This window comes from Chanodichthys erythropterus, chromosome 6, assembly GCF_024489055.1.
Source record: "Chanodichthys erythropterus isolate Z2021 chromosome 6, ASM2448905v1, whole genome shotgun sequence".
Lineage (NCBI taxonomy): Eukaryota > Metazoa > Chordata > Actinopteri > Cypriniformes > Xenocyprididae > Chanodichthys > Chanodichthys erythropterus.
The window spans coordinates 10,186,794-10,213,710 of record NC_090226.1 but is presented as its reverse complement, the minus strand read 5'-3'; the positions used below and the strand labels follow the sequence as shown (position 1 = coordinate 10,213,710).

The 26,917-nt window shown below is 35.3% G+C and overlaps 2 protein-coding genes across 4 annotated transcripts; both read right to left on the bottom strand.

Annotated features, from left to right (window-relative positions):
* Positions 1 to 96: 96 nt before the first annotated feature.
* Positions 97 to 13,634, bottom strand: cybb (cytochrome b-245, beta polypeptide (chronic granulomatous disease)). Of its 3 annotated transcripts, XM_067388014.1 has the most exons (13): positions 13,484 to 13,633; positions 13,194 to 13,286; positions 12,363 to 12,473; positions 12,148 to 12,232; positions 9,747 to 9,895; positions 8,909 to 9,090; positions 7,392 to 7,524; positions 5,051 to 5,143; positions 4,721 to 4,974; positions 4,040 to 4,199; positions 1,420 to 1,566; positions 1,191 to 1,315; positions 97 to 935 (listed from the first exon to the last, which is right to left on the bottom strand). In XM_067388014.1, exons 1-13 carry the CDS (start codon positions 13,526 to 13,528, stop codon positions 818 to 820), a joined length of 1,695 nt encoding a protein of 564 aa, XP_067244115.1. In that variant the 5' UTR covers positions 13,529 to 13,633; the 3' UTR covers positions 97 to 817. The 3 variants fall into 3 exon arrangements, with proteins under 3 accessions (XP_067244115.1, XP_067244116.1, XP_067244117.1); XM_067388015.1 differs by lacking the exons at positions 13,194 to 13,286; positions 13,484 to 13,633 and having other exon boundaries at positions 12,336 to 12,473; XM_067388016.1 differs by lacking the exons at positions 97 to 935; positions 1,191 to 1,315; positions 1,420 to 1,566 and adding an exon at positions 1,862 to 3,115 and having other exon boundaries at positions 13,484 to 13,634.
* Positions 13,635 to 16,309: 2,675 nt separating this feature from the next.
* On the bottom strand, positions 16,310 to 26,258 carry xk (X-linked Kx blood group (McLeod syndrome)). Its single transcript, XM_067387226.1, has 3 exons — positions 25,921 to 26,258; positions 22,371 to 22,633; positions 16,310 to 18,239 (listed from the first exon to the last, which is right to left on the bottom strand). Exons 1-3 carry the CDS (start codon positions 26,163 to 26,165, stop codon positions 17,434 to 17,436), a joined length of 1,314 nt encoding a protein of 437 aa, XP_067243327.1. The 5' UTR covers positions 26,166 to 26,258; the 3' UTR covers positions 16,310 to 17,433.
* Positions 26,259 to 26,917: the final 659 nt, after the last annotated feature.

The window sequence follows — 26,917 nt, the reverse complement described above, 5'->3', positions numbered from 1 at the left end:
TTTCCATATTCACATTTAAACTCTGATAGAGGACCACATAAAAAATATAAGGGGAAGTTTACAACAATGCAAGGATGTAGTAATACGTGTTTGATGTTATTTCTGGGAACTAAAGCAGAGTTTTTCCCTTTCTCTAAAGTTTGAAATCAGCAAGCACACAATGATTTTGCTGAAATAATTATAGATTCAATTTTTATACACAAGTCCATCTATAAATCCCACACAGAATTCTTGTGCAATGTTAAAAACTTTCAAACGGGAACCCACTAGCTATTCATATTAATATGAATGAAAAGGACTGAAATTTAAAAAAAGCTTTGTTGAATTCAACATTTGACTTGTGCCTGTTATAACATTATCTTTTAATTAATCGGTTGATTTGTGATTTCCACCAAATTTTGCAACTCAGGATTTCATAAGGATAATTTAACTTCCACTTAAGAAAGGGGAAGCTTGTTTGGAAAGCACAGTAGTTTTACACACTAACAGTAAAATACTTTAATCTTTATAGTATATTAAAAAATGATTATTTATTTCTGTATGATGCACAGCTATGACATATCTAGACCAATAACAACATATTGACATAAAAACTTGCACTGCAAAAAAAGTATTCTTAACTAGAATTTAATTATTTTAAAATCTAAAACTGTAAAATAAACTGTAATAAAAAAAACTGTAAAACAAATAAAATTCCAAAGAAAAGTCCAAAAAGTAATTTTTTTGTGGCGTAAACACTGATGTAAAATGTGTTCATCAGTATCCATGGATTCTGATACACGAGTTGTCCAAACGGTGGCACATCTCGTGGAGCACATCAGAAGTTTTCTTTGTTGAATATAAATTCGGTTCCAGATTCTTTGTGTGAAATACACTGCTTCCCCAGAGTTTTGGCCAGCACCGTGGGACCACATAGGAAAACACCAACTTTTGAACTGAGAGAAGGAAAAGAAAAAAAAAATACTACTTACTAACACACAGCAAGTGTAGAAAGCCTTTAAAATGTGCACTTTACTAAAGCAAGAAGTCCTAAGAAGCCGTGGTTTACGGTAAATTTAGAACAGCTAAAGGGCGTCATAGATGTATGTTTGTAGAGTAATTTACAATGGCTTTGAGCACAGCTCAACCAATCATAATCAAGGACCAGACCTATCCATTTTATAATGGTTCATTTAGCACACTCTACATACCCTGGGTGTTGGGTAGCGATGGCAGTGAACTCATTGTCCCAGTTGGGTTTACCATACCGAGTCTTCTGCTTAAGCCCAGTGATAGGATCATCCTCTGCCTCATACTGAACCCTAAGGTGGGCCGCCTTTAAACAGTGATCAAAATAAGTATCAAAGTAGTTTTTGTATTTCAGTGAAGTTTAAAATGTTTACATTATCTGCCATTCAACAATGACATCTTTCCGCCCACCTCAGCGTCTTTCCAGCGTGTGAGATAGATGTTGTAACTCAGGAAATCGCTCATGTTTTTCTCCGTCATCTGTCTTTCCAAACTCTGCAGCAGGTCTGCGAACCATTCAAAAGCCTGCGTCTCCGGACACAGCCAATAGAAATAGATCTGCACACGTCAAAGTTCAAAACAATATTAGTAACCCTTGCAATTCACATTGCTTACACAACTCGTCTTCTTTCAGAAACATTTAAAACATATTGAAGTATTTAATTTATTAAATTCTATTTTTGTCATACATTATCTTTTCTTAAAATCTCCACTGCAGTAGCACAATTTCATTCCTATATATATTCATAAGATTGTTCATATCATTCACCTCATATATTTAACATTTTACTCCTGAAAACATGGTGAAAATGTACTTTTCTGATTTATGGAGTGATAAAAAGAGATATCCCACCTGTAAACACCATTAATATGTCAACAAAATAATATGTTCAAAAAAGAATTTTGAATCTGGCTTTATCCAATGTTCAGATTTCTGCTGGAAATGTATGGAAATTATTGCATATTCAATTAGATAATGCCTCATTTGCACATTTAAACATAACATTTTATAAAACTTGGAATACAAACAGCTGTCTTAAAGGGTTAGTTAACACAAAAATGAAAATTCTCTCATTTATTACTCACCCTCATGCCGTTCCACACCAGTAAGACCTTCGTTGAATGAATCAGTGTATCGAATCCGCTGTTCGGAGCACCAAAGTCACGTGATTTCAGCCGTTGGCAGTTTGACACGCGATCTGAATCATGTTTTGATACACTGATTCAGGAAGATTCGGAGCATAAATGAAGCAGTGTTTTGACTCGGCCATCACTAAATAAGTCGTTATTTTGTTTTTTTGGCGCTCCAAAATATTCTTGTCGCTTTATAATATTAATATTGAACCACTGTACTCACATGAACCGATTTAAATATGTTTTTAGTACCTTTATGGATCTTGAGTGTCCATTGCTCCCTATGGAGGCCTCACGGAGCCATCGGATTTCAAACGAAAATATTTTAATTTGTGTTCCGAAGATGAACGAAGGTGTTGAACGCCATGAGGGTAAGTAATATGTGACAGAATTTTCATTTTTGGGTGAACTAACCCTTTAATGTACTGTAATCAACTGAGGAAGTATGGTAAAATATCTATTAGTTAAAATCTATAACGTTACCAGATTCACCTGTATTGTCTTGCCTTAAAAGCCATAAGACCATAGCTGACATTTATGAAAGGCCAAAGGCGTTTTTGGTTTTCACACCATAAGCGATAACTTAACTGTTATGATAAACTATAACAATAACTACATTAGCTTCCACACCAACACACTAAATCTCTCTGTTTATTATAAGCACACGCTGCTGTTATGTCGTCTTGAGGTCTTTAAAGCAGGATGAATTCTGAGTGGCTCTCTATGTTTTTATCATTCATTTAGGGGGGGAAAAATGTGAAAGTGATTCCAATTATATTGTTTCTGTGCCATCATCATATTGTTGTGGTCTGGATTCTGCTATTCGTTTTCATTTAGAACAATTCTTAACTCTTTCCCCGCCATTGATGGAACTTTTCCTTCATTCATGAGACAATGCTTCCCCGCCAATGACAGAATTTTCGAGCTTTCCATGATTTCAATGTTACATGTAGGGGGTGCTATTATGCAAGTTCTGAAAGAGTAGAGAATATCTGAATCAAAACACAGGAAAAAAAGAAGCAGAAACAAGCGATAAAGCATTGCTTATCCATGAATGACCCATGATACTGTATATGTAAGGAATAATTGACTTTGGGCCTTTGAATTCTTAGAAAATAATGCACACCCAAGGTGGTAATGCCGTTACACCTCGGGTGTGCATTATTTTCTAAGAATTCAATGGCCCAAAGTCAATTATTCCGCTTATACTACGGTTACCACACCTCAAGACACTGTTTCGATGTTGTATTTCAAGACATTTGTCAGGTTTTTGTCCTTAAAACACTCTTGTGTGTGGGACTAATTTCTTACGCATCTCATCCCAAGCCTCCGTTGCTAATTCCAAACGTCATTTCAGAACTAGCAACAGAGGCTTGAGCCTTGATAGCAGAATAAAACTGTTGATACAGTTATTAACACACTTGGGGGTTCTGTTTCTTTTGCGGTTGTAGGCTGTAAGGGCTGATTGAAATAACTGAAATCATTTGGCGAAGTGATATGGAAAGTAATGCGGTAAAGACCTGCCTAGAACTACTTTAGCCGTGCGTTTCTCTGAAAATAACTGCACACCTTAGAACGTTGGTCAACAAATCAGATTTGCGCATTCAACAGCCCTGTAGTATAAGTTCAGATATTAAAACAAGAAAGTATTCTGGGGGCCATGAAAGTTTTGTGAAAATGATCAAAAATCCTGGCAGTGGCTGGCAACTTAAAAAAAAAAAAAAAAAATCCTGGCAAGGAAAGAGTTAATTGTTGTTGTTATAGTTATCATCCTTGGTGTAAATGAGCCTTCAGACTATAAAATAACCATAGCGTCTGCAAACAAATGAAAACAACTAAAAACAAAGATGTTCTGTCATTCACAGTTTGAATAGCTAAACTTTTTGCTGTTTATCACCTTTTTGGTGAAGACGTTGTTCTCCTTGACGTGTTTGTACCACACAGACTTCAGAACAGAAGCGAAAGGTGTGACACCAATACCAGCGCCAACCAGCATCACAACTTCATAACGAAAGACATCTTCACTGGCCGTCCCAAACGGCCCGTCAATAGCCATCCTACACGGAGAACAACAGACAGCCGTTATGCATGGCCAACTAGCAAACTGAACATTTTTTGCAAGATGTTTCACAGAAATAACAAAGCATTGCATTATCATGTGTCATCTATATTCTTCCAGTTTTGTACTGAAGGAGGAAGAAATGAGGAAACACACAAGAAGAAACGGCAACAAAAATTCCCTCATGTTGAAATCGCCGTATTGCTTACCAATCTTCTCGAACAGAAACCTGATCTCCCCACACTTCTCTTTTTTTCAACTGTGATTGTATGGCCACATCCCCTTTCTACACATGTATTTTCCCATTTTACATGTGAAACTCACTAGTACTATTTAAAACACCACATCTGTGTTATTTGAGTTTTGAGTTCCACAATAAAAATATATATAATGAAAGTTCAAAACAAGAGTGAAAGTCATACAGGTTTTGAATAACAAGAGGGTGATTAAATGATGACAGAATGCTTATTTTTGGGTGAATTATCTTTTTAAATAACTCATTTGTCACTTTAATCTTACTTCGGTAGTGTCCAAGCGTCCAGCACTACAGTCTTGTCTCCTCCACAGGCCGTATAAAGGGCTTGTGTCCAATCCCCTACAATTCGGATATGCACACTAAAGTGGTCTTCCTCTGGGGCAGAGGTCAGGGTGAAGGGATGCCACTCTAACTGAGAGATCGACGGGCACTGGATGAAAACATACTGACCGACCTCCATCTTAAAGCCCTTCTTCTTCATCTGTAGCTCAAGGGTTTTGGAAGGGTGCATCACTACCTGTAAAGTGGCGTAATATGGTGGTGAGAAGGGAAGAAATTGATTGGTTGCTAATCAAATAACTTGGTTTACTAACCTTGGTGATCACCACTTTCTGCTGTGAGCGATAAAAGCGCACCAGTCTCTCGCAGACATATAGAAACATGGGGCCAACCACCCACTTCCACGTCTGCAAGAGGAAGTACATCTTTTTTAAATGCTGCCAAAAAATATATATATATGTGCTAAATTAATTTGAGGTTATTATGGAAGCATGTTTTCACCATGGAATAATAATAATAATAATAAAAAGGTAATTGCGACTTTTTGCGCAATTGCAATTTATTTATTTAAGACACAATTTACTAATTTGTTCCCTCATTTTAGTTTAAATTGTGCTCACAAATAAAGAATTTGTTCCTACAACTTAGTAATTAGTTCCTTCGATTTATTAAATTGAGTGTTTTAGTTAACAAGAGAACTAATTATTACAACATGGCCACAATTTAGTAAAACAAGGGAACAAGTTATTATATTTTGCGCATGATTCAGTAAAATGAGGGAAGGAATTATTATATTGTGAGCAAAATTTACTTAAAACAAGGAAACTGATTAGTAAAATGTCCTGACGATTTAAGCAAGTCAATGGAATGAATTGTTCATTTGTGGCCATGACATACATATTTTTCATGTGCGGGTCTGTGTAAGATATAAACTCGCAATTGTGAGAAAAAAAAGTCTTAATTGTGAGATATAAACTATGAACTGCAAGAAAAAAGTCGGAATTGTGAGTTTATATTAGTGATCGACCGATGTATCGGTTTACCGATATTTTTCCCGATATTTAAGCATTTTTCCATAATCGGGTATCGGTTTATCGGATTCGCCGATTTACGGCGCCATTTTGTGGCCGTTTTGAGACTTCCTCCGTCTGAGGAGATCAGTCAACAACAACTCAGTGCACAGGTAAAGTATATGTTCTACTTGGTTTGCTTTAATTAATCAACTTTATTTAACATAACAGACATGCACAAATGAGATCTGAGACATAAATTCCTGATATAGTTAATTTATGCAGCTTGTTTCTAAACAACTGAGACGAACTCATTGAGTCACGTAGTGTAATTTGCCATGTCCTGCCCCAATAAAGACGTAACTTTACATGAATTAAATAAAACAGACATGAATGAGTGCATGTTGAAAATAAAAGCGCTGAATTTAATTCTCTATCTGTTGTATTTGCTCACCATTAGTCTAGAAGAAAACGTTCGTTCATATTGCTTAGCAACTGACGGATGATCAGGAGGCTTAAGCACGGCCACTGAATGAAACTTTTGACAAGATTATCTTGTTTAAACACCCTAGATTATATTATCATTTACTACATAACAATTATTTCGCTAATACACATATAAATGTAGCCTACCGCTTTGTGGAAATTAATTATTTATTATCTCCATGCGCGATCGCGTTTGATTAAGTTATAGTCAAACAGCACTTTGTCAGTTGGCATTTCATGATTTAACGTTAGATTAAATTTAGATCATAAAATGCCAACTGACAAGTGCTGTTTAACTTTATTAGATTATATAATCATTTGATTTACTACATAACCATTATTTAGTTAATACAAATCTAAATAAATGCAGCTCTGTGGAAATTATTTAGTACCTCCACACGCGATCGCGGTTGAGTAGCCCAATTTATAGTTTTGTGTAAATGCATAGATAAGTTACAGCACTTTGTCAGAAAGCATTTCATGATCTAGACCGACAAAACATAATAATTAATAACACTAGTTGGAAAATGCAATGATGTATGCTGTTTTGTTTGTTACTTTCCTGACAATGTTATATATTCCAGCTAATATTATTCAGTAAAGTTTTTTTTTTTTTTTTTTTTTTGTATGCGAGGAGGGAGTGATTGTTATAAATAAAATGGTTTGTTCAGCTCATTTGTGTTGTAATAATTGTCAAAAACAGAAGTATAACAGTAAATAAATATCGGTTCTGCATATCGGTTATCGGGTACATAAACATGCAAATAATCGGTATCGGTTCTAAAAAATCAATATCGGTCGATCACTAGTTTATATCTTGCAATTCTGACTTTTTTTGAGGGGGCAGGAAATATAAGATATTCTTCACCCTGCCTCCTTTTCATCATGGTTTTATAAATTATATACATGAAGATGATGAAGTAAGATTTGTTGGAAAAAAAAAAATATCCATGAATGAAATAAACATTATCTATCTATCTATCTTTTCTCATGACTGCGATATATAAATTAGCAGAATTGCCAGAAATAAAAAGAATTGTGAGATTAAAGTCAAAATTAAAGTTTTTTTTATTTTTTTATTTTTTTTTTATACTGTGATGGAAACAAGCTTCCATAGATTATAGATTGTATCTGAGACTGAGATTATATTATGATATACCATTGGTGGGTTCCCAGCAAAGACCGGTACAGGGCAGTTGGTGTCATTTTGACCCCAGGTCTCAAACTGGCTGTGACATTCATTTGGGTTGTGCACAATTACACTTTCAAGAGTCTGGCCTCGCACAATACGCCTACACAGACATACTGTTATTGCATAAATAATGCATGATATTTCTCCTGCTAGCATTATGTGCCTGTCAACATCTATTATGACTGAGACATGTTATTAATATACATGATGCTTCAATAAAGGCTGTTAGAAAACCTGTATTTTATTAGCTTAAAACTTTAAGCCTATCCATAGGTGTACACTGGCATAAATGAAGGAAATTATTATTATTATTATTAGGTTTTTTGTTAAATCATCCCCTACTGAGCAGCAAACTAACAAAAGACATTGTGGCACTAACAGTGAAGTAGAGCAAGTGGGGAGTTAGGAATTGCTCAACTTTATACTATACAAATTAAAGAAAAAGCATCCAAACATTCAATAATCTGAAGGATTCAGTGCTTAACCCTCTGGTCAACCTTTCACGGTCAAAAGTGACTGAAGCCTTGACATGTAACTTTTTTGTTTTTCACGAAAACCAATGTAATACATTTTTGTTCAATAATATTTTTTGATTATTATTTAAAATGTTGAGAGGATTTTATGGTACTATGCAATATTTATAGAGTTTATATGAGCTATTTTTCCCCATTGAAAATAATACACTTTTTTTTTTTCTAACATATTCTTTTAATTAAAGCAGTATTCCATGTTAAAATAGAGACAAGGCATTTAAAATCCAATTTTTTGAAGGTAGATTAGTGCCATCGCTTGGGAGTAAAAAAGAAAACTTGTGTAATGCCATGGTGTAACCACAACATTCCTATTTAGTTCTATATAAAGTGGCTTATAAAATTCTCTCATGGTTTTTAGACATAAATACTTATTTTTATTAAGATGTGGATATGTGGACATTCTAAAAGACTAAGTTTTGTCAAAGTTTAGATTTTTTTAGCTTGAAGTGTTGATTTGAAGTGTCAGTTTTTGCATTAATTTTACTACTGTCAAACCTAAACACAGAAGAGGACATTTTGTTACACATAACATCGAAATTCAATAAAAATGTAACAAACATGGTTTTATCACAGCTTAATAAATCTGGGTCTGATCTGATTTCAACCTGTTATTTGAGACTTTTGGCTCAATTTTACCATATCGACCCTTAAACATATCTGAATCATGATAGACTATGTTCACACAAAGTCACCAAGTGTCATCCCATTATGATGAAGCAAAAAAATTTCAAAACGTAAACATTTTCAGTCATTTTTGACCAAAGAGGACCACAGGGTTAAATCACATATTTGCATATTACTATATTCAGATCCTGTTCACAAGGTTTTCTTCCTTTTTAGAATCTAAAGTTTATGTTATAATTTAAAAAAAAATCTTTTTTGCACTGTGCTGGCAAAGCTGAACTTTCTATGAACAAAAAAATACAAATATTAATTGAATTAAACCCTCACCCGACTCCATGAAGAACCAAACCAATGAAAAAGACGATGAACAGGTGATGGGTGAACCAGAACACCTCAAAATATGACCTTCTGATAACCTCCATGGAGGAAGTGATGATGAGGATGAGGGCGAGGGTGATGACCACTCCCGTCAATCCCGCTATAGTTGTGAACATCACTATGGTTGGGTTCTGGGAAATCCAAAACACAAAAATTACCATATAAAACATTACTGTCAAAAAGAGATTACACTGATATAAACTACTGTTCAAAAGTTTGGGGTCAGATTTTGGTTTTTAAAGAAATTAATATTTCACAATAAATTGATCAAAAGTGGCAGTAAAGAGTTACAAATGTTACAAAATGTTTCAATTTCAAATAAATGCTGTTTTAAAATTGTTCAAATCTGTTGTAGTTGCTCTCAGTTACAGCTATAAATACAGTAGATTTTTATAGCAGTCATAGGATGTGTGTGTTCATGGTGTTTCAACATACTATAAATGTTTTTGTTATGATAAGCCTTTCATCCTCTCATTGTTCTATTTCTGGCTATTGTCCACTGGGTCATTACAGAAACACTATGGCAACAGAATTTTAAAAAACCATGTGATCACAACATCAGCAGCAGCAGCATGATGGTTATGTGATGTAACCGTGGGTGGAAGTGGGAGGTATCCTACGGGGCTGAAGAGATATCAGTTGGAGGTTCCTTACGTAATGAAAGGGATGCTGCTTCAGAATCAGTGTTTTAATGGGACTTCTGCTAACACTGAGAATGTGTAACTCTTACACAAATGTGCGTGACTGAAATGAGTAAAACCTTGTGAAACTTGCTGGAAAGACTCACCGTCTCATTGCTTCTGATGGGGTTCAGATAAGATCTGTTGTCATTGTTGCCAATCTGAGAGAGCACATAGGGCAGGTAACTGCTGTTGATCATAAGCTGGGAATCCATGAATCTCTCAAAGTTAAACAGGTGAGCTATGATGTGGATAGCTGGGAGAATATACAAGAAATCATCAGCAAGTTAATATATCCATGAAATATCATACATGCAAGATGTACAGGCTACACTGTAATGACTTTTTTAAGTTATACATAAAACATTGGAGTATGTTTGGAGGTCAAAAGTTTGGAATAATTAAGATTTTTTGAGAATACAGTAAAAAAACAGTAATATTGTGAAATAGTATTACAATTTAAAATAACTCTTTTCTACATGACTATTTATTTGTATGTCTTTTTTATTAATATCAATGTTGAAAACATTGCTTAATATTTTTCTGGAATTCTTTCAGGGTTCTTTGATGACTAAAAAAAAAGTTCAAAAGAACAGAATTTATTTGAAATAGAAATCTGTTGTAATATTATAAATGTCGTTGCTGTCACTTGAATCAATTTAATGTGTCAATTGCTGAATATAAGTATTCATTTCTATTTTTTTTTTTTTTTAAGATCATACCCCAAACTTTTAAATGGTAGTGTATCATGGTACAAAAATATGAAGCAGCACAACTGTTTTCAACATTGATATTAATAAGAAATGTTTCTTGACAACCAAATCAGCATAATATTAGAACGATTTCTATGGGATCATGTGACACTGAAGACTGGAGTAACGATGCTGAAAATTCAGCTTTGCAATCATAGACTGTAAAAAAAAGAGTAAAGGTCATTGCACACTGAGTCCGAAATTCGCATGCGAAACTTTCGCACGTTAAAAAATAAATTCGACCTCACGTTATGTCAATCGCGTTTGCACACTGCCTCCGAAACTTTCGTCCGTCAAAAAAATATTCGGATCAGGTTCGATTTTCTGCGTTTTTCGCATCCGTGGCACGCATTTTGAGAGACGTTTTGACAATTCAGAGCCACCGTACGCGAACGCAAAAATCCAGAATGCCATCTGACAAGTTGATCCACGTTGCCTACAGCACAAAAAAAAAACAGCACTGAATGACTAACAACGTGAGGAACACAAAGAGACCGAATATAAAGACAGATTGTGCCAGTAGTAAAGCATCAAACAGAGCCACTGACATCCTGAAGTAAACTTTGAAACGCTCGGATAATCCCGCAGCTCCTTGATGAGGTGAATTCTTCTTTCTCTCTATGCAATCTCGGGATTGAACAGACTCAATATTTTCTTTCTTTTTCTAGAGGAGACAACTAATCGTGCTCACTGCTTGAAGACTTCATTTTGTATTGTTTTGCGATTTTTTTCGCAACGCATTCATTAATACGCATCGGACTCAGTGTGCAAGGTCTCGGTGCGTGACGAATTTTTAGGATTGCGAATACGAAAAAACGCATGCGAAAATTTCGAACTCAGTGTGCAAAGGCCTTAAGTTTGCAATTGACCTTTCGCCGGGAGTTTGATTGACAAGCGATCTAACCAATCAGAACGCCGCATCCGCCATTTTGTCCGACAAAGCAGCCAGTAGTTAAAAGATTAACCTCGGTGGAGTTAAACTTGAAAAATGGTGTGTATTGACGTCTTTCCGCGTTTGAAACAACATTCATTATCATGTTCATGGACTAATAGGAAGAGATGATCGTATTTTACGAGCGGTTGAGCTGACGATCTATTCTACAGCAATCTGTCACGACCATGGTCACGACAACGAAGAGCAACAAAACGGTTTTTATTGTTTGAATTTCTTAAATTACTACACGGTTTGAAAGCTGGGACATTGTTTAATATCATGAGTAACCTGCTCTGTCTTGTCTGTCGATGTGTGGTCAGTATCCTCTTTGTTCCGCGATGTATTTTTCACTGCGTGTGGAGTGACAGCGCCACGTTTGTCGGACAAAGCAACAGTAACTAAGGGGGGCGGGGCTCGGCGAAAGGCTAATTACAGGTATAAATTACATTTTAAAATATGTTGAAATAGAAAACAGTTATTTCATATTATTTCACACTATTACAGATTTTACTGTATTTTTGATAAAAAAATGCAGCATTGGTAGGCATAAGATACTTTCAAAAACATAAAATATATATATATATATATATATATATATATATATATATATATATATATATATATATATATATATATATTCCAAACTTGTGACCCCCAGTAAATTGTGAAATTTACTAGCAATTTCTGAGTGAAACTTGTTTCTACACCAAATTGTCAGTGTAGTTCAGATTTGAGGTTTATTGGCACTTTAGAAAGATTTGAAAATAGAAAAAAGATTTGAAAAAGGATTTAAACGTAGTAAAAGTGTCTTTCTTACAGTACCTGTGTGCAAGGCAATCATGTAGGCAACCAGTTTGTGGAAAGTGAGGTTTCTGTCTAGCTGACGGGCTGCAGTGCGGCTACAGCACTGTGAACACACACACACACACACACACACACACACACACATTGTTAATGAGGAGATTCAAACTTTTTCACATTTCATTATCTGAAGTGCGTAAGCCTTTCACTTTTCACTCTGTTGCTCCTCTTCTGACCTGTATGGATCCGCGTAGGAATGAGAGCAGGTTTCTGCAGACTGGCAGCAGGATCAACATGCAGTTAAAATTCAGACATGCAGCTGGAGCTCTGGCCCAGGAGAGAGCTTGCTGAGGACACAGAGAGAGAGACAGGAGAAGTTTCATTTCCTATTTTAAGCTCTGAACAACATATTCACTGATGCATTAAAATACAGTCCTTAGAGATCAAATGTAACAGCATTGTACATACAGTCAAACCAAAATTTATTCAGACACCTTCAACATTTCACACATTATCACATTTTATTCTCTATAGATAATATAATATGAGTTAGTAATAATAACTCAGAGTTAAACTGTGTCAGAAAAAATAATCTTAATTATGTCTGATAACACCAAAACATGGTCAGGTCAAAGTGTCTCAATAATTTTTGGTCCCATATTTTTATCAGTTTTACTGGTAGTCCACTGTATGAAGAGTTTTGGGGTATAATATGTCACAGTTTACTTTATTTTGCTATCCTCACTTACATAAATGAACTATAGTGTCCTGCACCCACTAGTAAAATATATATCTGGTGTTTGAATAATTTCTGGTTAGACTGTATAAACATTACAGAAGTTCTGAGTAGAATCTAACAATAAATTAGCATAGAAATTAAAGTACAATATACAAACAAGAAATTAGATTAACTGTATAATAATTTTACGGGATTATTTTAAAATTACATTCAACTACACAAATTATTATATTACAAATTATACAACATACATTTAAAAAACACTGGCTCATTAATATATTAATGAACAAAATAAATATTTAAGATGTATAAATGATTTGATACTTACCCCAAGAATGACTCTAGTATAGTAGTATCTGTCAACCAAAAATGCCATGTAAAAATGCACAAATAGAAACACATTTATGCCGAGCCACACAAGCTGAAAAACAGAACGGAGGGAGTTTAAGAAGTTTTGTAGAGTATACAACATTAACAGTAAAAGAACACAAAAAGCAAGTAATTTAAAAAAAAAAAAAATAGGAACTTTAGAATCAAAAGATAATAAAATGTAAAAAGATTTAAAAAAAAAAGTTAAATAAGAAACCAATCCTAAAAATCATAATCCCAATAGCTTACAATAACAAAAATGGATAGCCCTTCATTTGCAGCATAGTTCCCCATGATGTTGAGCTGTGTAGTAAGAGAAGATCAAGAGAAAATTTGAAGAAAGCCACAAGACGATTGGGGATTTGGTATATAAAGTACTAAACCAAGTCAGGAAATATCGTCACAATTGTGAGCCCATCAGAAACCATCAAGCAAAGTTCCTCAACCTAAAGGGGAAGGGTCAGGTGAACTCTCACTTCTCTTTCTGTTTTAATGTTCAGCCTGCAGCTTAGTCAGAACTGTTACGGTTATATGATTTAAATCATTTTCCTGCATTTGTTACAGTCTTTCAGTAAATGTTATCACATAAAATAAAAAAGTGACACCAGGCCCCCCACACAGATAGATAGATAGATAGATAGATAGATAGATAGATAGATAGATAGATAGATAGATAGATAGATAGATAGATAGATAGATAGATAGATAGATAGATAGATAGATAGATAGATAGATAGATGCAAAGAGAAGATCAATAAACTGTGTCCATTCATGGACAAAATATCATTCTCCTTTATTTTTTTTTTTTATATATATAATGGGTTTATCTGACAGCTGCACAAATCGAAAGCAGTGATGTGCTCTATACAGTGCTTATGGATGTGCTTTAAGGAAGCTTCCAGATGCAACCCTGACCACAGTCTTGTGAAATGAATTAATCCATTCAACTCCCCACAGGGGGGCAGTACAGTTAGAATACAATCATCAACTGCCCTCTATAAAAAAAAGAATGACATTTTATACTTTTTGTAGGAAAAATAAGAACAATGTGCAAAAGAGGTCCACAGAGTGCAAAATAGGAGTGTAAACAAATGAAAGGAACAATCAATTAAATTATTCTCTGCAGGATTATGAAGGTCCTGGCAACCCAAATGTCATCTTTACTATTCATGAATCCTTATATTTTGAAATCATTTTCAGCCAATTACTTGAATTTAGGCCATATGTTGTCATAAGACAGGACACTGTCATATGACCAATCAGAACTAATTCCACAGTCTTACTATTTTTGCTTTTTAAGTATGAGCATAAAATTAGGGTTAGTTCACCCAAAACTGAAAATTCTGTCATTTATTACTCACCCTCGTCTTTCCACACCCGTAAGACATTCGTTCATCTTCAGAACACAAATTAAAATATTTTTGATAAAATCCGATGGCTCAGTAAGGCTTGCATTGACAGCAAGATAATTTACACTTTCAAATACCCAAAAAGGTACTGAAGACATATTTAAAACAGTTCATGTGACTACAGTGGTTCAACCTTAATATTATAAAGAAGAAAGACAAAACGACTTTATTCAACAATATCTGATGGGTGATTTCAAAACACTGCTTCATGAAGCCTCCAAGCTTTACGAATCTTTTGTTGCGAATCAGTGGTTCGGAGTATCAAACTGCCAAGTCATGTGAACGATTGAAATTTCGAAATGTTTCAAAACACTTTTGATGTAACGAAGCCTCGTTTACTAAAATCATGTGACTTTGGCAGTTTGATACACGCTCTAATTTGTGTTCTGAAGATGATCAAAGGTCTTATGGGACATGAGGGTGAGTAATTAATGACAAAATTTTGGGGTGAGCTAACCCTTTAAGGCCCAGTTTCACAGACAGGGCTTAGATTAAGCCAGGATTAGACCTTAGTTGATTTGGGGCATTTAAGTAACTTTTATAAACGTGCCTTAAAAAAAATATTACTCATTTGCATCTTGAGAGAAAACAATGGCACTGACATATTTTAAAATATGTCAATGTAAGTTGCTTTCAGTTAAAACAGCTCTAACATGCATTTTTGTCTAGACTTAAACCTTGTCTGTGAAACCGGGGGTAGAAGTACTAATAATGAACCTGAGAGGTTGTCAAGAAAGCAATGCCCATAAAGGGTTAGTTCACCCAAAAATGAAAATTATGTCATTAATGACTCACCCTCATGTCGTTCCAAACCCGTAAGACCTCTGTTCATCTTCGGAACACAGTTTAAGATATTTTAGATTTAGTCCGAGAGCTTTCTGTCCCTCCATTGAAAATGTATGTACGGTAGACTGTCCATGTCCAGAAAGGTAATAAAAACATCATCAAAGTAGTCCATGTGACATCAGTGGGTTAGTTAGAAGTTTTTGAAGCATCGAAAATACATTTTGGTCCAAAGATAACAACAACTACGACTTTATTCAGCATTGTATTCTCTTCCGGGTCTGTTGTCAATCCGGGTTCACGACTCCGCAGTGACGCTGCTGACGTGTGATCCAGTGCACCTGAGTTTCGTTTACAGTCTGAGGGAGACTCACGCTGTATTCAAGCTATTCTACATTGTTTGTATTTTGGTATTGCTATATTTTAAAAAAAGGTGCGTAAGTGTGCATGTCACGGATGTCCTAATCGCCAAAAACAACAACGTAAAAGTGCATTACCAACGCCGACAGATGAAACGATTCAATGCAATCAATTCAATGGAATCAGTTCAATGGAATCAGTTCAATGGAATCAATTCAATGGAATCAGTTCAAAAGAAAGGATTCCGGAAGAGAATACAATGCTGAATAAAGTCGTAGCTTTTGTTATTTTTGGACCAAAATGTATTTTTGATGCTTCAACAAATTCTAACTAACCCACTGATGTCACATGGACTACTTTGATGATGTTTTTATTACCTTTCTGGACATGGACAGTACACCATACAAACATTTTCAATGGAGGGACAGAAAGCTCTCGGACTAAATCTAAAATATCTTAAACTGTGTTCCGAAGATGAACGGAGGTCTTACGGGTTTGGAACGACATGAGGGTGAGTAATTAATGACATCATTTTCATTTTTGGGTGAACTTACCCTTTAAGGTGATGGAAAAAAATCAACGAAAGTTTATAACTATAAATACAATCTTTTAAATAAATCTGCTTTAAATATTGCAGACATTGACAGAGCATAGAAGCTATAACATTAATCAAACCAACACCGAACAGGGGACAGAGTGCTCCCACATCACATGACAAAAGCAGCAGTTTCATCTTATTAAGGAATTTCACATGCACTTCAGTGGACCATGCTGGCTCATAAGCTTTGTAAACCAAACAAGAAAAAGTATCTGAAAGTTCAAAAAACATTGCCTCTTACATTCCACCATAACGGGTAAAAGGCAGAAATCCAACATATTAATTTCATTTCTCCCTTTTGCTCCTTAAAGGGCACTTCATGACAGTGTTTTAAATGGATAGCTCATGAACAAACACAAATTCTGTCATGATTTATTCACCCTCATGTTCCAAACCTGCATGTTTTTTCTGTCATCATTTACTCACCCTTATGTCATTCCAATCCCATAAAACTGGTTAATCACCGAAAGGTTTCTGTCCCTCCATTGAGTCCAGATAACCAAAACTTAAAACATCCAAAAAGGTCATAAATGCACCGTAAAAAGAATCCATATAAATCAAAAAGTTTAATCGAAGTCTTGTGAAGAGATACGATCGCTTTATATGACGACCACATTTAAATTTGGGCTTTTATTTACATCTACACAGTAAAACATATGATAAATACAGAAGCTAGTGCATGCATCACATGATTCAAACGCTCATGAGAACCAATGAGATTTGTTCTAGCTTCTTACCATATGTGATACGCTCTATGTATGCGTTTATCTGTGAGCAAAAGCCTAAATCATATAAAGCGATCATATCTCTTCACAAGACTTAAACCGATCGATTCAAATAGATTAGCTTTACGACCTTTTTGGATCTTCTATGTTTTGGTTACTTGGACTTTCAATGGAGGGACAGAAACCTCTCAGATTTCTTTATAAATATCTTACTTTATGTTTCGGAGATTAACCAATATCTTATGGGTTTGGAACACCATAATGGAGTAAATGATGTCAGAATTTTCATTTTTGGATGAACTATCCCTTTAAGTTGTGCTTTGCTCATACAATGCCACATAAACTCTGCCCGATGTCCCCTTTGGTAACACAAGGTGGATCATCTCCAATGTCTTTCCCTGCTGGTTTGGTCCTTATGGAGCCTGGCTGGGGAAGAGTCCCACGTAGCAGGCAGAGAGATCCACAGCACTCCCCAAAACCCTGGGCTGGACTGGATGAGAACAGTTGCCTGCAAGGGTGGCAGAACTGGTAAAAGAGCAACATAAAAAACACAGCGGTGGCGTAACCCAACAACAGCAGTATTTCTAACACGGGAGCATCCACCCATTGGTAAAATTCAGTCCGGTAGACGTACCACATCAAAGTCAGCCCAGTGTTCTCGACAAAACGGAGGGAATAATACACTGCCACCCGCCTCCACGCCTGACCCTTATCGATCAGGTCGGGGTCGTCCAGTCTGAGCTGAACAGCGGACCAGCAGAACACGTTGATTCCAGCATACAGGAATGTCAGCATACAAAGGACGATGGTGGTCCCCACACGCGTCAACGTCTTCTCGATGTTCTCCGGGAACGGGGAACGGCTGCTCCAGAAGAGAACCCACGGGCGAAGAAAGAACAGGACGAAGTTGACTGACACCACCGGAAGCACCCACACCTTCAACACTGAGCTGAAGAGGACCAGCACGGTCACACGAGTGGCGATCTCGAACCCTCGCCACAGGAACACGCACATGTACGCCAACGGACGCACGGACACTTCGTAATCATCGTAGCGTATCTTTATGGCGAGAATATTGCAGCGCAGGGCTCCGTATACAATTGAGAGAAGGGAAATGACCATCAGTGTGCCTGGTGGGGAGAGAGAAGAGTGAAACATAATCATGTTACATCCAGTACAAACATACTTTGTGGTTAAAGCAATCGAATAAGCTCTTGTGTCAGATGTGTCAGATGGATATGGAATAAACCACTCTACTATGTATGGAAGTCTAAACCTGCATTATATATAATATAAATATTTTACCTGAAATAAAATAAAACAAAATAAAATAAAATAAAATAAAAAAATAAATAAAAATAAAATAAATCCTCAATGCCATGTTGCTCAAAGAAAAATAAAAATAATAAAAGACTATAAATAAATAAATATATAAATATTAAACTAAACACATATGGGAATAAATAAATATAAAAGAATTAATGCATAAATAAATATTTAAAAAAAGAAATTAAAAACACATTCAAAAATAATAAATAAAAGAAGAAAAAAAAAAGAAAAAATGTATTGTATTTGTTTTAATTGTATTTCTCATATTGTTATATTTATTCATTTTTAATTTTGGCATGTTGGGGCCCCATACGGCAACTGCAGAGCACAATATGTTGCCATTCAGTGACATAATTTACTATGTTGTTTACTATTATTGTTAAGTAATAAAAGGAGAGCAGAATCAGAGACCCTGAAGGCCTAAATCTACCAACGGTGCAAACATATGGCCTCTTTCAGCCCTCCATCTGATCTAAAGTCAGTCACTGTTTCATTACTCTATGCCTCAGGGGTAATGGGGTCAGACTGATTCACTGTCCATTATGATCTTCCATCTGCAATACTGCATTCAAGGACAGACTGCAAGGCTGCCAACACATTCCTCATGCAGAGCGGATGACAACATATCTGGAGGGCAGAGTCGGGTCTATAAATCTTAACATTTAGTGTACAGTGACAGCTGCCAACAGTATAAAGTCGGGGCCAACAATCCAGAAGAGACTATTTTCTTGCTTTCTAATAAAACACACATTTTACATTTTCATTAATTATATTACCAGCATAATATTATAAGCATTTTATACCAAAACTTTGTTTTAAAATGTTAAAATCCTATAACTTTTAAATTAAAAAATTTTAAATTAATTCATCTGTTGTACATTTTATAAATTATTTCTGTCTGTCCAGGCCTGCACGTACTGTTTGAAAACACGCTATCTATTTTAGCTGATATTCTCAGAAACAAAGTGTGCATCCTTGTGATAACAAGAGGAAATAGATAAGTACACCCGCCCAAGTCATTTCAGAGACATTTGTTGAAACTCAAGCATGTGTGCTGAATGTATCACTGAGGGGAGCTTGTTAAATTTAGACGGGTGACGTGGGGAACAGTTCAACCTTCAGCAGAGAGGACTTATAGAGATATTATTCTATGGAGGAAACTGTGTACAGACCGTACTTGTTGGGCGGAAACATGACATAAAAACCAATTGCTCTCTCTGACATTTAACACTTTACAGATGTGGTGGAAATGACAAAACTCATTAACAGTGAAACTCATAAGATCATAAACTTGTAATGCTCCTCTTTGGGAGCTGTACTTCACAAGCCCAGATAACAGGACAAACACAAAGCAGAAATAAGTCTTAGTCATGCTCTAGAAACCCCCTAAGATGATTTAAGAAGTCATTCTCATTCTGGAAATGTATTAGTCAAACATTTTGTTTTTAAAAAGTCAGCATGAAACGGTAGTTGTCATCGTCTTCTTTTTCCTATCGTGACATATAGCCTATTTGAGTGAAACGGCTTCTCGAGTGAGAAAGAATGTAGGGCGGGAATTGATTTTGTCCATTGGGAATTGATTGGATGGTTGTGATTTGCTATTGCTGTGATCTCATGTGATTGTCCTGCCCTTGTGCCAGTAAACAGTAAACTTGGCAACCTCTCCACTCGGTACAGCTGCTCCCTTTACACAAGAGTATTTGTGATCATGAATACGAAAGTGAAACTGAGCATGCATTCATAAGCGCCCCCAACCACCCCCACTGATTTCACGGTGACTTCAAGAGTCATTGGCATTGGTATGTAGTACAGTAAGTGATAATGTCAGCTGCTCATTATTGCAAAATAACCCTAAGAGAGCTTTCATGATCTTGTATCACCCTGAAGGAAAAATGATTGTATGACTGTGCATTATCCCACTTATTACATAGCTACTTACCAAATAAATAATTAAATAAGCATCAAATATTGATTTGAATGGAAATAGTTTCATTAGCTTACTTAGAAAGCGCAGAGAGGGTGAACATGAGCACAGCTTTGAAGGACATGGGCTCAGGGCCGGTGTCACAAGGGGGCAAAAGGGCGCATTGCCCCCTCAGATCTGATTTTGTTCCCCCTTAGTTTTAATTTGACCCCCTTAATTTAACCCTTTGATGAGTACGATCACGCCGGTGTGATTAGTACGTTCAGTGCGACACTGCTAAATTCAAACATGCTTTCAAGCTTTGTCTTTTTTCATATATCACAACTATTCAGTGTTTTCAAGCGCATAATGTTTATTTAAGGTTTCAGACACATTTAAATAGCCATTTAAATGAATTTTATTATATACAGTACAGACCAAAAGTTTGGAACCACTAAGATTTTTAATGTTTTTAAAAGAAGTTTTGTCTGCTCACCAAGGCTACATTTATTTAATTAAAAATACAGTAAAAACAGTTATATTGTGAAATATTATTACAATTTAAAATAACTCTTTTCTATTTGAATATATTTCACAAAGTAATTTATTCCTGTGATGGCAAAGCTGAATTTTCAGCGTCATTACTCCAGTCTTCAGTGTCACATGATCCTTCAGAAATCATTCTAATATGCTGATCTATGCTGAATTGTACATTTAATGTGTACAATTGTACAAAATATTTGTGTACAATATTTTTTTTCAGGATTATTTGATGAATAGAAAGTTCAAAAGAACAGTGTTTATCTGAAATCTAATCTTTTGTAACATTATAAATGTCTTTACTGCCACTTTTGATTGATTTAATGCATCCTTGCTGAATAAAAGTATTAATTTCTTTCATTTCTTTTAAAAAAAATAAAAATAAAAATTCTTACTGACCCCAAACTTTTGAACGGTAGTGTATAATGCTACAGAAGCTTTGTATTTCAGATAAATGCTGTTCTTTTGAACTTTCTATTCATCAAGGAATCCTGAAAAAAAAGTACACAACTGTTTTCAACATTGAAAATAATCATAAATGTTTCTTGAGCAGCAGATCAGCATATTAGAATGATTTCTGAAGGATCATGTGACACTGAAGACTGGAGTAACGATGCTGAAAATTCAGCTTTGCATCACAGGAATAAATTACTTTGTCAAATATATATAAATAGTACACAGTTATTTTAAATTGTAATAATATTTCACAATATTACTGTTTTTTACTGTATTTTTAATTAAATAAATGTAGCCTTGGTGAGCAGACGAAACTTATTTTAAAAACATTAAAAATCTTAGTGGTTCCAAACTTTTGGACTGTACTGTATATATAAAAAAATTAAATTCAAATTCCATACACCAATGTCTATGGAAGCTGCAATAATAAGCCTTTCTATTGTAATTTGACTAATTAATTGTATTCATATCAGAGACACGTGTATGAAATAATAAAGTTGATTCTATTCTTCTCCCAGTTCACTGGCTACTTACTTTTATGTATTTTGGGAAAAATGGATGAATTTACGTGATGTAAATCCAACAGATCCTCTGAATTGCAAAATCATTGCACATTATATAACTAACAGGACTAACATAATCATTACAAAGATGTTTAAATGACAAAACATATTCACTTTCACATATTTGACAATCAGAATTTATATAATTCATCATATAGTTAACATATGATGTTAACCCCTCAAGAAATATGAACATGCATGGGCTTCTCGCATAAGCAGTCAGTCACCATGGGCAAGTAATTATTCAGAAATATCTGACCGCTGAATCCCACGATAGGCCAGTCAGAATCAAGTATTGCGTATTTTAAAACCAATTACACTATTGCAATAAGCTTTCAGTTTCTCTAAAAGCCTATATTAACCCAGTCTGTCTCCAGCAGCACTCTATTTTAGGTGTGTTGGAATGTACTTGATACACTGTTTAGTGTGTGTGTGTGTGTGTGTGTGTGTGTGTGTGTGTGTGTTCTCACCTCTACCGATGGACACCCCTCTCTGCAGCACACAGATGTAGAGCTGCAGTGTGAGCTGGGGTGCAGAGCCCAGGAAGGCCTGTATGACCGAGGTCCTGGCGAAAGCGGCTCTGTGTGTGACTAACTTTCCCTCCGCCTGTCCCACTTCTTGCTCCACCTCCTCAGTCTGCCCTTCCCGAGGAATTTGCTTCTTACGGGTGATGGTGACATACGGCTCCTCCACCTTTCCAGCGCTGCCATAGATACAGAAGGCATCCAGGCACCTAATGGAATAAAATTTTGTTTTACTGTTTAGAAAATAACATATTGCCTTTGGTTATATTTTATTAAAAAAATAAAATGTAATAGTTCTATAGCTTTTCAAATTATAAGTTATAGAAAATAAATAATAAAATAAAACCAAATAAAATCAAAAGTGATATACCTTTTTAAATTACAGTTGAAATAAACAACATACACTGCCTTTGGTTAATAAAATAGTTCTAGAACTTTTTAAATTATAGTTGAAAAGAAACAACATATATTGCCTTTGGTTATTTTTATTTTTAAAATAAAATAAACAAAAACAAAAATGACCAAAAACCTGATCAGCACTAGTTTACCTTAATAATTGGAAGTGTTATTCAATTAAACATTGCAACCAAGAAAAGATACCATTTTTATATCAAGGGGTCACTGGGTTGGAATTGGATCCAATTCCAAATTATATCCATCCGCATGTCACAATAGACCATGCCACTGCTCAGAGAATTGCACCCAATGAAAGCTCACCAGCTTAGTTGTATCTTACCCGAGGACAGCTTTTATAAGGCCTCAGTGAGCGATCTGTCCATCTCATTCATTTAAAATGCAGAGGCTAGGTCTCACAGGACAGGTAGTAGGTGCCAAACCTTGGGTGAGCATTTCCTATCCCAAACCTTGAAAACAGCCTTGCCATTTTACAGTAATAGGGTGTAGGAAACCTTGATGATAATGTGATGGATGAGAGAGTGTTAAGAGAAGGCCAAGAGAGCTTTCACAGGCCATTCACACAAATTCATTGAAATAAATAACTGAATTATACATGAATCACACAGGGCTAAAAACAGTGCTGAGCTTTATCTGAATGAGCTGGCCCAGGTTGAGTTTCCTAAACTGTACTATTAGAGAAGGCAATATCAATTCTTCAATTATGCACATGGTCAATGCAACAACACGGACTGATAGAGATGGAACAGTTTACTGTGAGGCCTGGACTGGAATGGAAGCTGTCAATAACACCAATAACTATACTAACAGATAATCTGAGGACACAAATTGTTTATAACTGCGCCTTTTAAAAAGGACTGTAATTATGTGGCAGGAGCAGCTCCTAATTATCATTTACAGAGGGGCCCTTTCACAAAAAGGGTGCCTTTTGTGTGCCCCATTATATGTGTAAACAATGACTTTAACAATGAAAATCAGACACCAACTTATATAATGTGCTATTGTAGGCATTTTAGCACATCAACAAAACCTATTAAATATATTTATGTATTTTTTTATTTATTAAACTTGTTGCATTAGCAAACATGTACATTTTGATTAATTTTTTAATGGTTTAAAAATGTTTTTTAATGGTTTTAAAAGAAGTCTCTAATGCTCATTTTAAAATGTAATTTATTACTGTGACGGCAAAGCTGAATTTTCAGCAGCCATTACTTCAGCCTTCAGTTATCATTCTAATATGCTGATTTGATGCTCAAAAACATTTGTTATTATTATCAGTGTTGAAAACAGTTGTGTACAATTTCTTTTCAGGATCTTTGATGAATAGAAAGTTCGAACAGCATTTATCTGTAATAGAAAGCCTTTGTAACATTACCACCGTTCAAAAGTTTGGGCTCAGTAAGTTTTTTTTTTTGTTTTTTGTTTTTTTTTTTGTAAGAAATTAAAGAAAGTAATACTTTTATTCAGCAAGCATGCATTAAATTGATCAATAGTGACAGTAAAGACATGTATAATGTTACAAAGATTATATAAATGCTGTTCTTTTGAATTTTCTATTTATCAAAGAATCCTAGTAAAAAATTGTACACAAAACTGTTTTTAACATTGATAATATGAAAATTCAGCTTTGCCAACACAGGAATAAATTACATATGCACACACACACTATATATACATATATATATATATATATATATATATATATATATATATACACACACTGTTAAATCGCTGTAGATTTAGCAGCACATTACTGTAGAAACCTACAGTACACGTATACCGTATTATTAATTACAGCAGAAGCAAAGTAGAAAGTAGAAAAGTAGAAAATGCAGTAAACATACAGCACAGTACTGTTTTGTAGAATTACAGTACTGTTCTTGTGTACTGTAAATTAAATTACAGTACAATTACTGTAAATCAAAATAAAGTAACTTGCTGGCAACCGTCCTGCCAGTACTGTAGTGTAAAAATACAAGAAAATCGTTAACAGTGTATGTATTCTGTATGTGTGTGTACCTGTTATTCACTACGTTATATGGACCCTTGTTTCCCCCACAAGGATAGTAAAAATGTTGACCTTATGGGGACGTTTTTTTCGGTTCACATGAGGAAAACAGCTCATAAATCATACTAAATGAATTTTTTTGAAAATCTAAAAATACAGAAAGCTGTCTGTGATGGGTACGTTTAGGGGTAGATTCATGTAGGGGGATGGAATATACAGTTTATACAGTATAAAAATCATTACGTCTGAAGTCCCTACAAAACATGGAAACCAGTGTGTCTGTGTTATATCCCAGCTAACAATTTTTGGTTCGCAGAATGTTACAAGAATAAGAACCTAAAGAGAACATCAACAGAATGTTAGGAATTGGTTCACAAAACAACAACAACAAAAACTAAAATTAAATTACAGGAATCTTATGCTATGTTATGTTTCATGAATCCCCAAAAGATACTATGACATCATCCATTTATGATGTGAAGTACCTCTTATTTTACAGTACTGTTACCTTTGTATAGTAATTAATTAATAATTAATTAAACTGGATATTTGTAGAAATATCAGCATTAAATTCTGCTTGTAATAAATATTTTCCCATAGAGACTTGAGGAAAAAAAGCTGATAATGAAATGTAAACTAATAACCCTGCAGTCCTGACAAAAAAAAAAAAAAAAAGGCTATTGGCCAAATATACATTGCTTTTTTAATTTTTTTTCTATAATGTTAACACCTTTGAAAAATAATTTAAAAATGAAAAGGTACTCATTTTATGGAAAGACCCGGGGACATGAATCCTTGCACCATGAAACCTTTGACATGACTGCGCACTGTGGACTATAAATCAAACGACAAATATTCATAATATTTATGAATAGGTAAAGCACATGTTCATCTTGCGCGTGAGGAAAAAAACACCTTTGTTAGGCCTATGTGTATTCGCACAATGGACATTGTTTGTATCTTATTCTTAATCCATTATGTTGATGGGTAATTCCCTTCCACAGAGCCAAGGCTTGTAAAAAGAAACGCAGCCAAATACTGTACATTAGCTAAAGGAGAGTCGCTGCTTACCTTATTATTGGTCCTAGTTGTAATATATGAAGCAGCAGTACTAGAGGTCTGTCTCTGCTCAGGTCTCTGTGAATAAAGATCAGTGTGAGCTGCACCAGCACGGATGGCACAAGCGTGAAGAGAAGCGTGAAACACTGCCAAATCTGATCACCAGCGGAGCGATAAGTGCTGCTCAGATACAGAGCAGCCGTCGTCTCGGCCGTAAACAAAGAGACCGACACAAGGACAGAGCTGGGTAGTCTCATCCTCACTCAGCCATGTTGCTTTTCTGCTCTCTGTTCTCTTGAGCCTGCATTGTAAAGTTCCAGTGGACGCATCAACCACCAGCCGCAGATTCACAGCTGATCACCGCGGCGAATAGTTCTATTACAATTCTAACCGGTAGAGGGCGCAGTGAGCTCAATATTTACGGCTGTCAGCAAGTCTTCATGCGGTCACGTTCTACCTGATCACCAGCGGCATCATCGACGAACTGGGTTGAGCCCATTTAGTGTCATTTTATAACGCTAAGATAGCTACAAGTGTAAATAATTCAAACCAGAGTTATATTTCCATATGATGATGGATTAATGCCACTTTATGGCACATAAGAAAAAAGTCATGCTTTTGTAAATAATATTTTACATAATATTGTGTACTGATATTTTTATAATTTTGTAAATAATAGGCCTAATTATGAAATGAAAGTCAAAATTATGATAAAAAGTCCAAATTATAACATAGTAAAGCAACTTAAAATGACTTAAAAGTCAGACATTAACAAGCTCAAGTTCTGACTTTAAAAGTCATCATTTCAACATTAATCTCATCATTTTAATTTTCTTACTCTTATAAAAAGTCATTAAAGGTGGTACAGAGGATGTTTTCGTCGACTGAGTTTTTGAAATGAGCACATGCGGAAGAACAATCGCCCTCCTTCACAGCCAGTGCCCAAGGAAGTCGACCGGAAGTTGAAGTCGGCCGCGTGCCGCCATCTTGTAGCAGAACTTCACTTGCG

What these genes read in the sequence shown, in the direction of transcription:
- xk (XM_067387226.1), bottom strand. Translation starts at nt 26,165, where the DNA reads ATGAGACTACCCAGCTCTGTCCTTGTGTCGGTCTCTTTGTTTACGGCC. An exon ending in CAACTAGGACCAATAATAAG is followed by an intron (nt 22,634 to 25,920) that starts GTAAGCAGCGAC and finishes TTATTCCATTAG; the next exon opens with GTGCCTGGATGCCTTCTGTA. An exon ending in AGGGGTGTCCATCGGTAGAG is followed by an intron (nt 18,240 to 22,370) that starts GTGAGAACACAC and finishes TCTCCCCACCAG; the next exon opens with GCACACTGATGGTCATTTCC.
- cybb (XM_067388014.1), bottom strand. Translation starts at nt 13,528, where the DNA reads ATGGGGAACTATGCTGCAAATGAAGGGCTATCCATTTTTGTTATT. An exon ending in TCCTACGCGGATCCATACAG is followed by an intron (nt 12,233 to 12,362) that starts GTCAGAAGAGGA and finishes GTGTGTTCACAG; the next exon opens with TGCTGTAGCCGCACTGCAGC. An exon ending in AGAAAGTGGTGATCACCAAG is followed by an intron (nt 4,975 to 5,050) that starts GTTAGTAAACCA and finishes GCCACTTTACAG; the next exon opens with GTAGTGATGCACCCTTCCAA.